The sequence below is a fragment of the Spea bombifrons genome, chromosome 5 (genome assembly GCF_027358695.1).
Source record: "Spea bombifrons isolate aSpeBom1 chromosome 5, aSpeBom1.2.pri, whole genome shotgun sequence".
Lineage (NCBI taxonomy): Eukaryota > Metazoa > Chordata > Amphibia > Anura > Pelobatidae > Spea > Spea bombifrons.
Window position 1 is genome coordinate 4,327,244 of NC_071091.1, and position 12,742 is coordinate 4,339,985.

The 12,742-nt window shown below is 36.6% G+C and overlaps 1 protein-coding gene and 1 long non-coding RNA gene across 2 annotated transcripts in view; both read left to right on the plus strand.

Annotated features, from left to right (window-relative positions):
* The window catches only part of LOC128498026 (vasoactive intestinal polypeptide receptor-like), an 87,541-nt gene extending 80,882 nt beyond the window's left edge, over positions 1–6,659 (plus strand). The window contains exons 8-13 of the mRNA XM_053468296.1: positions 1,547–1,607; positions 2,068–2,134; positions 3,145–3,236; positions 5,135–5,264; positions 5,550–5,591; positions 6,173–6,659. Of these exons, the coding sequence (XP_053324271.1) occupies positions 1,547–1,607; positions 2,068–2,134; positions 3,145–3,236; positions 5,135–5,264; positions 5,550–5,591; positions 6,173–6,364 (584 nt within the window). The 3' untranslated portion in view covers positions 6,365–6,659. The remainder of the gene's footprint in view (positions 1–1,546; positions 1,608–2,067; positions 2,135–3,144; positions 3,237–5,134; positions 5,265–5,549; positions 5,592–6,172) is intronic.
* Positions 6,660–8,185: 1,526 nt separating this feature from the next.
* LOC128498032 (uncharacterized) lies at positions 8,186–9,391 on the plus strand. The gene is made up of 2 exons (XR_008354379.1): positions 8,186–8,528; positions 8,569–9,391. It is a non-coding gene; the product is annotated as an uncharacterized LOC128498032 (long non-coding RNA).
* The last annotated feature ends 3,351 nt before the right edge of the window (positions 9,392–12,742 follow it).

The window sequence follows — 12,742 nt, forward strand, 5'->3', positions numbered from 1 at the left end:
ATTTTTCCTTTCATTCATTTTATTATTTAGACCATATTATACTAAATAATAAGCTGCGCTTCGTGATCTTTTGGGGCCTGAGACCCGAGATAAATGCCTGCTTGTCAGGACCAGCCAAGGAAACTTGTGACTGTTGGCAGTGTCGCTATGGGGGAGGGGGGTAAATCTACAGTATGTAGAAAATCATTGCCAATTGAACAAAAAATACTTTTACACCTTTTTATTAAATAAAATTAAGTTCAGAAGTATATTACACAAAGTATTGCAAAAACTGCAAATTTGCGACAGTTTTAAGGTCTCTATATTGAGCTAAAAATCTAAAAAAAAACCACAACCTTAGAACCTCTCATTTTACATCAGTTATTTTAGAGATTTTTTTTTTACCAATAAGTTTCATTTTATGAATTTTTTTACAGTGACCCTTAAAATGCTTGCAGAGATCCCGCAAAAAAAAAAAAAATAATGATAAAAATATATATATTTTATTTAAATAAAATGTATGCGGTCTGCCGAAAAGAAATGTTTAGAGGCTAGATTCCTACAGGCGGTATAGTCTCTTTAATTACAAACCAGAACTGATGGCTCCATCAAGCTGTCCGCTCGTTCTTGTCTGTGCAATGAAGGTGCCTTTCAGTAGCGTCTCGAGCCTCCAAAAAAATAAATGCAAGACTTTAAGAGCAGACTTCAGGGACCTAAATAAATCTTTAAGTGTTTCGTATCCCACAGCGTTGGCTTTTACTGACAATCAGCGCAGACTCCAGTCGAACCGTATGGGGCCAGCAAGATGCCTCTGTTTGGGTTTATGGATTTTTTTTTTTTCATCTCCAAAAAAGTATAAAATTTGGGATAGTTTTGTATTCTGTGCAAGAAAATAGGGGAAAAAAATTGCTAAAAAAAGAAAAATTTTAAAAAAATCTCCAATTATTAGAAGAATGACCATTATTCGCCATCATTCAGGAGCTGGTATGATGTGCCAGTCGGGGAGCGGAATAGACCCTCGCAGCTTGCGTTGCCTGCAGAGTTACGGCGTGCCTGCAAATTAGGGCGATTTGCATGCGGAATGCATCGGAAGGAACAGATGCGAGCTTTTGGGAAATATTAATTAACTTTGCCCTTTCAGACCCGGAATAGTTTATTATCCGCGGTAATGGTTTCACTTTTTAATTATGTATTTGTTCACTAAGCATTTTCTGAAATGACGTTTTATGAATTGATAACAAAAAACCGGGGAAGCGAAACCGTGGCAGGGTTACGTTGGTCAGGTGAAGTCACTTATGTACTCCAGGAGTAAATTATTTCCTTTTAAGTTCTAAAAGAAGTCTATCCTTCAAACCTTTTGCTGTCTGGCCCTTCAGTGCTCAAAGGGTTAAAGAACTGATCGTTTTCCTATTGAGTCATCAGATTAACCGATGCCTGAATCCAACGCGGCGGGCTGTATGTTGAAGCATCGCCGGCATTAGTCTTGGCACTTAATCAATACTCGGTAATGATATTTAATGCAAATGGTTTTACTCGGGTAACCTAAAGTTATTTCCTTCCACAACAGGGTCCCCGACGGTATTTATTACGGCCTGGACTGTTACCAGGATCAATTATGATGATGAAGGGTAAGAACCATTTAAAGAGACAGTCACCATTAAAAAAAAAAAAAAAAAAAAAATGTTTATTGTTGATGTTATTAAATTGGATTTAAAGACAGATCAAAATTAAAAATACCACAATTTAATCTAACGAAATAAAACATTCATTACTGTCTCATAATCCCCAGAATAAGTGTTATTCTAATTATTTTATTCTGTATATATATATATATATATATATATATATGTGTGTGTGTGTATATATATATATATATAGATATATATATATATAGATAGATAGATAGATATATTTACACATATCAGAAGTCTGATGGCCAGCGACTAATTCAATGATGTCATGAAATCATCTTATAGATAGATCTATTTAAAAAAAGAAAAAACGACAAAATAAATTATTATATATATATATATAGCATAGCCTTTTCCGTCATAGTTACCCTTAAGTGTTTTTGTCCCTTTTTCGCAGATGCTGGGATATAATCGACTCGCCATACTGGTGGATCATCAGAGCCCCCATTCTGGTTTCATTTTCGGTAAATTATTCACGTTTATTCAATATTGGGTCATGGTCCCGCCCTGCGCTTCAAGCTTGAGCTCTAGATTAGCAAAAAAAAATAAAAAATGTGTTGATTTTTATGAATGAAAACCCAAGCATTTGGATATTAAACCACATAGCACTCATCAGCATCAAATATTAAAACTGTATGTAAGAGAGCCAAAGGAGGTTGAATATAGAACACATGGTGGGGGTTGGGGGGGGATTTCATACAGTGCCGCGAGCGCTTCTGCATAAAATGAACCATTCCATGTGGGCGCCGTTATTACTATTTTTGAATTGTTTTTACATTTTTATTTAGCGGTTTAATATAAAAAAAATCTAGCATTGGGCTAGGCCTGCTGCGATGTTTGGATAACTTTAATGAGTACTTACTAATGGTACACAGTCATTACATTTAATAAATGCTATATGTTTAACTTATTTTTGTTGCCTTTTCTGAATTTTAATTCTGCTTACAGAATGTTTTTTTTAATGCAAAATTTAGTTGAATTTTTTTTAATTTTTCGTGGTTATTTTTGTAATGCATACACTGTATAGAAAACTGTTTGTGTTGTTTCAAATTGACGTGACTTTATTTTTGGAATTGAAAGAATTTGCATTGGATATCTGTGGTTCCGCTTAATGACCAGTTCTCGATAGAACCGAACGCTTGCTGCCTTGTCGTCTGTCCGCGGTCGGCCCCTGCTCCGTCATGCATGGCTGTGTTCTATGAGCTTGACATCATCATACTTGGGATATATGACACAAAGTCCCAAGCAAGTTGATGTTAGGCTCAAGATGGCTGTCTCTCTATACCAAACATGAATTAATTCCAGCGGGAGAGTAAAAGACTCATTAGGTTTGCTTCGAATGACTTTTTTAATTATTTTTTTTTATTATTATAAAAATGTGTTTGTCGTGTAACAGGATTTTTGTCTGTAAAGTTAGGTAAAAAAAAAAAGTGAAAAAAAATTCAGCTGTTTTTTTTATGTCATTTCTTTTTAGGTCAATTGTATTCTTTTTATCTGTATCATAAGGATTTTGGTGCAAAAATTACACTCACCGGATGTTGGAAGAAATGAAAATAGCCAATATATGTAAGTGTTGTTAACATTTTTTTTCAAGTGTTTATTTTTTGTTTTTATATATATTTGATATCAATTCAGTTCATACTATGGCCGGAACGGGATTAACGACGCACGAAAAAATCTTAAAATGGTAGGATGAACAGTAAAAAAAAAAAAAAAAACCAGTTAGTGCATAGTAATCTGATCAGGGGATCCATAAATTGGGTAATCTGATCAGGGGATCCTTCAGTTGGGTATGATTAAAGGGAGCAGATGGGCGTATGGGAGACGAGTACCCTGGAAGCCGGACCCGTAGCTCATGAGAACCCAAGAGCCGAACGTCATCCATCTCTGTCCTTGTTCTCATCCTCATGAATAATTACCCTCTAAAGCGTGGTCTTTCCATTTTTTAGGAGCCTCCTCCATTTTTTTCTTTTGTCACGTTGACCTCTCAACCTGAAACATGGCTGAGGTTATGATGCCCATCAAGTAATCTTTTTGGAACTGGTCACCTTTTAACTTACAAACACCATGGGCCAACATAGGTCCATGATAATCACCTGATGCCCCTCTTTCCTCTCTTGATACCCCTCTTTCCTCTCTTCAAATCTCTCTTTCATCTCTTTATCTCTCTTTCCTCTCTTGATATCCCTCTTTCCTCTCTTGAAATCTCTCTTTCATCTCTTGATATCTCTCTTTCATCTCTTGATATCTCTTTCATCTCTTGATACCCTTCTTTCTTCCCTTGATGCTCAGAATGTTTGCTGGGTATGAGGGTATCGCAGGGTTCTACAGCCCTAAAAGCCCCAATAATGTGTATAGAACCAGCAGGGAATGGTTTTATAAAGTAAAACCCATTATTCTTCCTTTAAATGCCCCACTCCGTTATACAAATCCCCAGCAATAGTACACAAAGTCACATAAAAAGTCTTGAGAAAGCCCCCCCTCCCAGAGATGCCTCTAACCCCCTAAAATTGCCCCTCGTTGAGCATTTACATTTTTGGTAGGTATGGATATAATGATGTCCTTGACGATTCAGTCTTAAAAACAGGCAAGACAGACTAAGTGCTCTCAAAAACTTAATTGTCAACCTACCTTCAGTCCATTCACCGCATTTTATGGGTAATTATGGGTTATTATGGGTAAAACCAATATCCTTAAAAACTGAAACGAAAAAAATATATATTTTTCCACTTTTTGCCTACAAGTGCCAAATCTGTTATTTTCTGATTGTAACAGCCTATTAGTGTTTCTATCTTCTAAAGCCGCAAATCCATTTTCTCTCTGGAAATGTGGACGATTTCAAAATAAAATGTTTCCGCAAATAACCTGTTACATAATATAAAAGTGTTTTGGAACTGACATGTTTTTAACATTTGTAGAAAAAGAAGATGTTTAGAAACCTCTGGGGGGAAAGAAAATGAGAAAAGACTATATTATTTTAACCCCTTGGACACCGCAGGCAACATGATTTTTAAGCAACAATGTTAGATTATATATAAATAAAAGCTGGGGCAGTTAAGCCTTGATTGAGTGGGGCATATAGAAGAATTAATTTTATTAATGCAGTTTAATTTAACCCCTTAAGGATAATAGGAGGTCCATAAACGCATTGAAAACAATGCATTTTGAGCCCATACATGTACGGGCTTTGTCATTAAGGGGTTAAAAAGCCATTTCCTGCTGTTTCTATATACATTGTTGATACTTGCAGGGCTGCAGTACCCTGTGATACCCTCATACCCAGCAAAAACAGGCTAGATATGTTATTAACCCTTTAAACACAACAATATTACGTATTAAAACATGGATTTATTTTTTTTAATTAATCAATGCTATTTTCCTAATTATTTTAATATATTTTTTTTTTTACATGAATTAACATGTAATAATTTGTTGTGTTTTTTTTTTTTTTTTTTTTTATACAGGAGACTGGCCAAGTCCACACTTCTGCTAATTCCACTTTTTGGAATTCATTATATAATGTTTGGGTTTTTTCCGGACAATTTTAAAGTTGAAGTGAGGCTGGTGTTTGATCTTATCCTCGGATCTTTTCAGGTATGAGTTATTCAAATGCAGTAAAATATATATATTTTTCTCCGGCCCACCAAAAATGTTAAACAGGTGCATTCCGACAATAGACAACTAAATATTTAAAAAAAATATTTAAAATATATTAAATATATCTAATATAATACCAATTAAAATCAACTGCCCTTGTTACTAAAAAAAGCCACAATTAGGCTTCTGTCCCCAATTTTCCCCATAACCGAGACTTCTGTCCCCAATTTCTGCTGGAAGACCCACCTTAAACCTTTCTTCTTTTTTTCTTCGTCATTGCAGGGTTTCGTGGTGGCCGTTCTGTACTGTTTTCTTAACGGAGAGGTAAGAGTGAGTTATTATGCTGTTACATTAAAATAATTTCTAGCCGAAACCTGTATTTTAATTTGGGTTATATTTTCATGTTAACATTTTTTTTTATATGTTTACGCTATTTACATTTTTTATGTTTTGTGCTTATTGTTGTGCAAGAAACTGGAAGAACAGAAAATTCACATATGGCTAAAATTTTGGCCCAATTGAGTATGTTTCCAACTGCTGCTTGCTATGTGCGTTCCTCCAGTTGATCATACCGACATCATGCAGCCAATCGGTGTGCAGCCAATCGGTGTGCAGCCAATCGGTGTGCAGCCAATCGGTGCGTCCCATCAAGGCTGCCTATAGATTCTGGAACTGGTTAACAATTCGAGAACCGTTTTAATCAGTAACAACCTCCTTTTTTTCAGCTAGAATCACATATATTATCAATTTTAGAGATTTTTGCCCAAAATATGAGATTTTTTATCTTAAATCCAAATAACTGCCCAAACTACTAGCCAAATGTGTCTGTTACAACATCATTTCAGTAGTGTGTCGACAATGTGTATGAGTTGCCTTTGGGGTAAATGTCTTGTTTCCCAACCCAGGTTCAAGGCGAACTGAAACGCAAGTGGAGAAGGTGGCATCTGGAAAGGTTCCTCGGATCTGATATGAAGTACCACCATCCGTCCCTCGGCAGCAACGGAACCAACTTCAGCACTCAGATCTCCATGTTAACAAAATGCAGTCCAAAAACGAGGAGGTGTTCCAGTTTCCAAGCAGAATTGTCCTTGGTGTGACATATTACGCGTCGATAGAGGACTTTAGAGTAAAACTTTTCCCGGTGATCTTGGCTGGGTCACCTTCAAGATAATGCAGATTGATGGAAGTTCTGAATACTTTTTGGATTTGCACTTTAGGAGGTTCTAAGACCTTTACTTTGCTCATCATGGTTGAGTGGTCTCGATCATGCGGACTATTAACGCTCCATTAAAACATTTCAAGACCGAGAAGCTCCTGACATCACGCTAAAAACCTCATCTTTAACCAACGTTTAGAAGAAGACCTGCTAACCAAGCCTGGATAAAAGTGACATCCCAGAAATTAACTGGTTAAAAAGGCGAAAAAATTCACAGGGGCGATATGAAACCGCTCAACTAAAAATGATGTTCCATTATGCTGAATAAGCTACAAAATAATCAAAGGCAGCGACTCACGTGACTTGGACTGATACAGCGGTGGGATTTTTTTATATCGCGTTCCGAATCGTTGACCAAATGTATCGCTGGAAGCCAAGACCCATTTACACAGTCAAAACATTTTTTGGGGGGTGTAACGCATCAAAGACAAGCTTAAGCTACTTAATGCACAAGATCTATCAAAATAACAAAACTATAGTTTCTATAAAAGAATGTTTTTTTTATATTTTTAGTATTTTTTTTGTTATTGTTTGCAGTAATTTTTTTTTAATTTTTTTTATTTGTTGTTATACTTAAATAAGTTGACTTTCATTGTTTTTTTTCCCTCCAAATTAAGGGAAGCAATATTCTTGAACATTATGCTTAATCTAATTTGCATATGTGTTGAAAACTATTTAAATAATGTATATTCCAGAAAAGGGTTTTTTTTTAAAAAAAAATTAGAATCAAGGCCTATTTTTATTTTTGAAAAAAAAAAAGATTGACCTAAATATCAGACACCAAACAAAATGATTCTTTAATATATATTATATTATATATAATATATTAATTATATAATAATGTGTTTTTTTAAATGAAAAAAAGAAAAAAAAGACAAGCATATTTTGATATATAAAAGGAGGTAGGTCAGTCGTCTTCATAGGGACCATTAATGATTGACTACAATTTACGATTCTAATTCAAAATATTCACCTAATTACTAAAATTTTATAAATCAGTAGGCAGAAACTTCTGGATATATCGATATATAATTCTGTGAAACATTTATAAAAGCAGTTCAAGTGCCAATAAAAAGTAATAAAAGTATATTATATAAAGAGTAATTAAGGCAAAATGCAGATTGATTTAGATTTTTGGTGTTTAAAGAATGCCCCTCCCCCCCACACTCGCTCCCATTGATTTAATTGCATAAAAACACAGTGTTTTTATCTATATATCCAAAAGCGATTGATGATTTTTTTTTTTAGGCTTGATTTATGTTTCAATTGACTTGCAAAAAATCAAAGACAGCTTATACTAATCCATTAAAGTAACTTTAGTAAAAAAGTAGACAATATAGCTAAGTATAGATATAGATATATATATATTTGCTTTTTAATTTAAATATATTTAAGATGAGTATGCCTTATTCAAATTAAAATATTCTCATTTAAGACTAAATAGAAGATTATAAATATTTTTGTTAAAACTAGATAGAATTAAGATCCATTACCTCATTTATTAACCCTACCTCTAACATTAATAACATATTTTAATTTTATTTTTATTTTTTTACCGAATTAGTTGATTTTTATTATTAAGTGAACCCTATCTTATGTTTTTTTGTTTTTTTTCTTTTCTTGGTAAAGTAAATTATAATTGTGTATTTCCATGGCTTTGTTCAGTAATTAATATTAATTTAGGATTTTTCTAAGAGCAGCGAAAAGGTCGTACGCACAACAGTTTTTCAGGGTGTTGGTCAGCGATACCCAAGACAGGGTTGCATACTGATACGGAAAGGCGTAGCTTGGCAAAAAAATGGCAGATAATGCACTAAATTTGTCAAAATCTAGAAATTCCTTTGCTTTTGTTATGAGTTCTAAAACAGGTACCGTCAAGAAACATGAATAGTCTGGTTAAAAGTTCTTTTAATGTCAAAAACTATAATTATTAAATTTCCATATGCCAAAGGTTGTGATGAGTCATTAAAAGGAAATATTGGCTAAATGTTATAGTGCTACATTTCTAGGCCTTCAGTAGATGTGATAATGGAGACCATACGAGAGTCCATTCTGTGCTCCTTCTACTCTGTCACATCTCACAAGCTCCTCTTATTAAGGTGCATTTTTGGTGGCCATGTGACGCTTTTATAGTTTTCACCAAATTACTGGGGTTCTAACGTGAAGACTGAAATGCCATTTTGCGAGCGCAGTACTTTTTTCAGCCTGAGAGCTGGTGGCGCTGTTTAATCAAGAAATTAATTGGCCCACAGTGCCCCCATCAGTATTCAGGCTCCAAATGGTACTGCAGCCCGTTAATAAATAATACATTTTGAATTAATCTTCAACTTGCTGACCAAGAGGCATATTAACCTTCACCCAGAAGGTATGATTGTCTCCATTCCATGTTGTAGGAATGGTATCTTGCACAGGGTATTTCACTGTTCTGTGCCTTTTAGTTAAAACAAAATTTGCCCAGACTGATTTTTTTTTTTTTACTCCTTAAATCTCCTTTGAGGAAGATGACAAACTGCATTAGTTACCACTTTTGGTGCAATAGTAAAGATATTTTGCACTATTATTATCTTTTTCCCACTTTTAACAATGCAATGTCAAAGTTGAAGGACTATGAGGAATACTCAAAAGAGGGGGGTCATTTTTCAAACCGCGTTGTGTATTAGATTGTTGCATTATGGGAATTTGAGCCGCAGAATCTGCATTAGGTTTGACAAAGCACCCCCCCCCTGCAGACCATGTTCAAAGTGTACAGTAACTTGTATATAAGGTTTAATGAATAGCACATGAAATATAAATGAATGTATGTTTTGATACAATGTGAATTGTAAATATATAGTCCTGAAATATGTTGATGATGTCTAGCTTATATATATGAATATACTTCACCATTTAAAATTGGATTTGTTCTTGACGTTAAGTGACTGGTTTTGTGACAAATATTTTAACTCTTTGTGCACGGCCGGATTTATCTCCAAGGCAGCCCAAGGGACGAAAGCACTGGATGCTCCTCCATTGTTTAAAAAAAACATGGCGGCATTAGTAAGGCATACCTCGAAATCTCTGGCTCTATATGGGAGCTGGGAGAGGCGGGGCTATAACCTATTACATCACAGCTGGAGTGGGTGGGCAGGGTTAAACATCACTCCTCCCACCTACCCGCGTAACAAAAGGGGCCTGATAACCTGGAACCTCTACGGCAAACCTTAAATAGTTCCCAGGTAACCGGCCTCTGGGGGGGTGTGGTTTCAGGAATAGGGCGGGGCATATATTTAAATGGACAGTGCATGGGTGGAGCTTAAAAGCATATATCTCAAAGCGACTGAGCCCGGCCACTAGCCACTCCCAAGCCCGTGTGTTTTCGTTGCCTTCTCTGAAATCCGGCCCTGTATATCTGTCAGATCTGCTTATTCCATGTCTCATACATAGAGTCAGATCATTCTGTTACCTTTGAATTAGGAGTGCTAAACACTGTGACTTCTCTCTACCTGTATATTGGGTTTAATTTGTGGCGCGTGTATGTGTGTGCGTGTTATATGGTACCTATTAATATGTCATTTGCTGTGAAAATCCATCAGAATATTTGCTCGGGACATAAATTCTAACTTCTACGCCCTAAGCTTTTTGATATGTTATTTATTTGGTTTGGACAAATGTACGGTAAGAGGGCCGTGGAATTTTGGGTCCCGGTTGCTTTTCTTTTGCTTCATTCCAAATTCATCTCCTCGTTACGAGAGGCTTGACTCCCGTGACTGTCACTGCTGGATACAAGCAATAAACATTAAGCAATGTTAATGCAACGTGTCGCCCACCTCATTCTTATTTGATCATCCAAAATTCTGGTAACTACGGCAACTAAATGGACAGAACAAGCCAATGGAAAACTGGCATCATGATACATACTAACGAGCACTGAAGTCATATAAAGAGGTTTAGGGGTTCTAGATTGTTCTATACGTAACAGCAACTTTTCCAAGAAAAGCCAATAAATTTTATTTGTAATTTATGTGTTAGTTCTGGAGAAAGAGTAAGAAAACGGGGTAGAAAGATGACAAAAGGCTACCGCGGTAAAGCTGTCTTAGGAAGTGATGAGGTGTGAAGTGGCCCTCCGGTTTCTCCTATGGGGGCTCCGGCACTTTAATAAACTTTCAGCGATACCCAAGACAGGGTTGCCACCGCCATCTTTTTTCCTCCTTTATCTGCTTGGTTGCACGGAGGACCGGTACAGCCCAGTCTTCAGTTTGTTTTACCGTCCCTGACGTCGGCCTCCTTTAAGTTAGAAAATCCATCGTTGGGCCTCTTTCTGAACAGTAGGGGGGGTAGTTTGGGGGGGGGGGTAGGAGAACGGTAGGATCAATGCATAACCACCCAGCAGGAAGACACGCTTTCCATCGTAAGTCCTACCGCCACCGTATCACTCCATGTCTACAATGTATCCAACTGTATCTTCTTGGATACACTGTATAGGGGTTAAGGACCTTCTACAATGAAGGAACACTATTGCACTTCCAAATTAACTGGGGACTTGTCCACAATCCACTAAGGTACAGCAGATACATCTAGAAGAACTTAAATGTTGTAGCACGTCAACGACTTCATCTGTAAACAGCAGCGGCCCGGCTGACATCGGCGCAGATGACTAGACATGTAATTTTCCAGTTAAACCAAGCGAGTGCAGGTTTCAAATTAACACCGCGGCTCACGCTCTTTCCCAACGGACAGAAATAAAGTGGCAAAGGCGAGTTCCGTGTTTTCACACGGTGGGAACTCCTTTACCGACGATGAAAATGTCCGGACCGGCCTGAGCTTGTAACAAGAATTATGTGAGTTATTGCTGCAACATCTCAGTATCCCAAGTCACAAAATACTAATTCGTGACGAGAAATGTCCCTCTACCTGCTCTACCTGTTCATCCCTCACGGTATCTTCCCCCCTGAGTGTAATGAGACAGAGAAATACGTGCCGATAAGTAACAGTTACCGTTCAATTACAGATTGTTGTTTTCGTTCAGACGGTATTTGTAGAAACGGAAGGAGGAGAAGGGAGAGAACGTCGGGTCAGATAATGCTGGCTCTGCCACCTTTTGCCACAGTTCTTGGTTTTTAATCTATAAAAAGTCCCTTATTTTTTTTAAATACAATCTCCAGCACAATGACACAGATTGGGAAACAAAAGCAAACACTTTTAATAGTTTTAATCAAATTAATTTCATTTAAATAAATTCATATTTTTACATGGATCAAAGATAAATATTTCACAATTTAATAATCTTACTCCCTATATATATATATATATATACTGTATATATATATACTGTGTGTATATATATATAATGTTCTGAGTTTTACAGAAATACCGTACATTTTATTATATGGCTTCATGTAAATTCGCTGTCTAGGAAATAGAAACAATGTTACTCTGGCCTTTTGTCCAAATCTTATGGAAACCTCTCAGGCTCTTTCTTTGAGATAAACATCTCAGGAGAGATCATTACTTTACAACTCGGATATTTATTTAAGCCGAAGACTGGCCGGCCTCGCCGGGAGCTCGCCGTTCTATATTTGTCGCGTGTTACTCCCAGCTGGTACGAGACGCAGACTGTGCGACTTCTCGTTGTGTAAACTTTATTCCTCCCCAACAAAAAAGAATAATTAACAATATCATTCATTATTGGCTGGAAACATCTAAGTTATTTGAACACCAACCCCCCCCCAGGTTGTAACATTTTTTTCATCCCCCACAATGAACCTTAAGGCGTTGTTATAATGATTCCAGCATTTTTAACCCCTTTAGTGCCAGAGTAGCCAACACACACTGCATTGTGCCCTATAATTGATAACCATCCAGAGCTGTATACAGTAATATAACCCCCCAGCACTGTATACAGTAATATAACCCCCAGCTCTGTATACAGTAATATAACCCCCCAGCGCTGTATACAGTAATATAACCCCCAGCTCTGTATACAGTAATATAACCCCCAGCTCTGTATACAGTAATATAACCCCCAGCACTGTATACAGTAATATAACCCCCAGCACTGTATACAGTAATATAACCCCCAGCGCTGTATACAGTAATATAACCCCCAGTGCTGTATACAGTAATATAACCCCCAGCGCTGTATACAGTAATATAACCCCCAGCGCTGTATACAGTAAGATAACCCCCAGCGCTGTATACAATAATATAACCCCAGCGCTGTATACAGTAATATAACCCCCAGCGCTGTATACAGTAATATAACCCCCAGCACTGTATACAG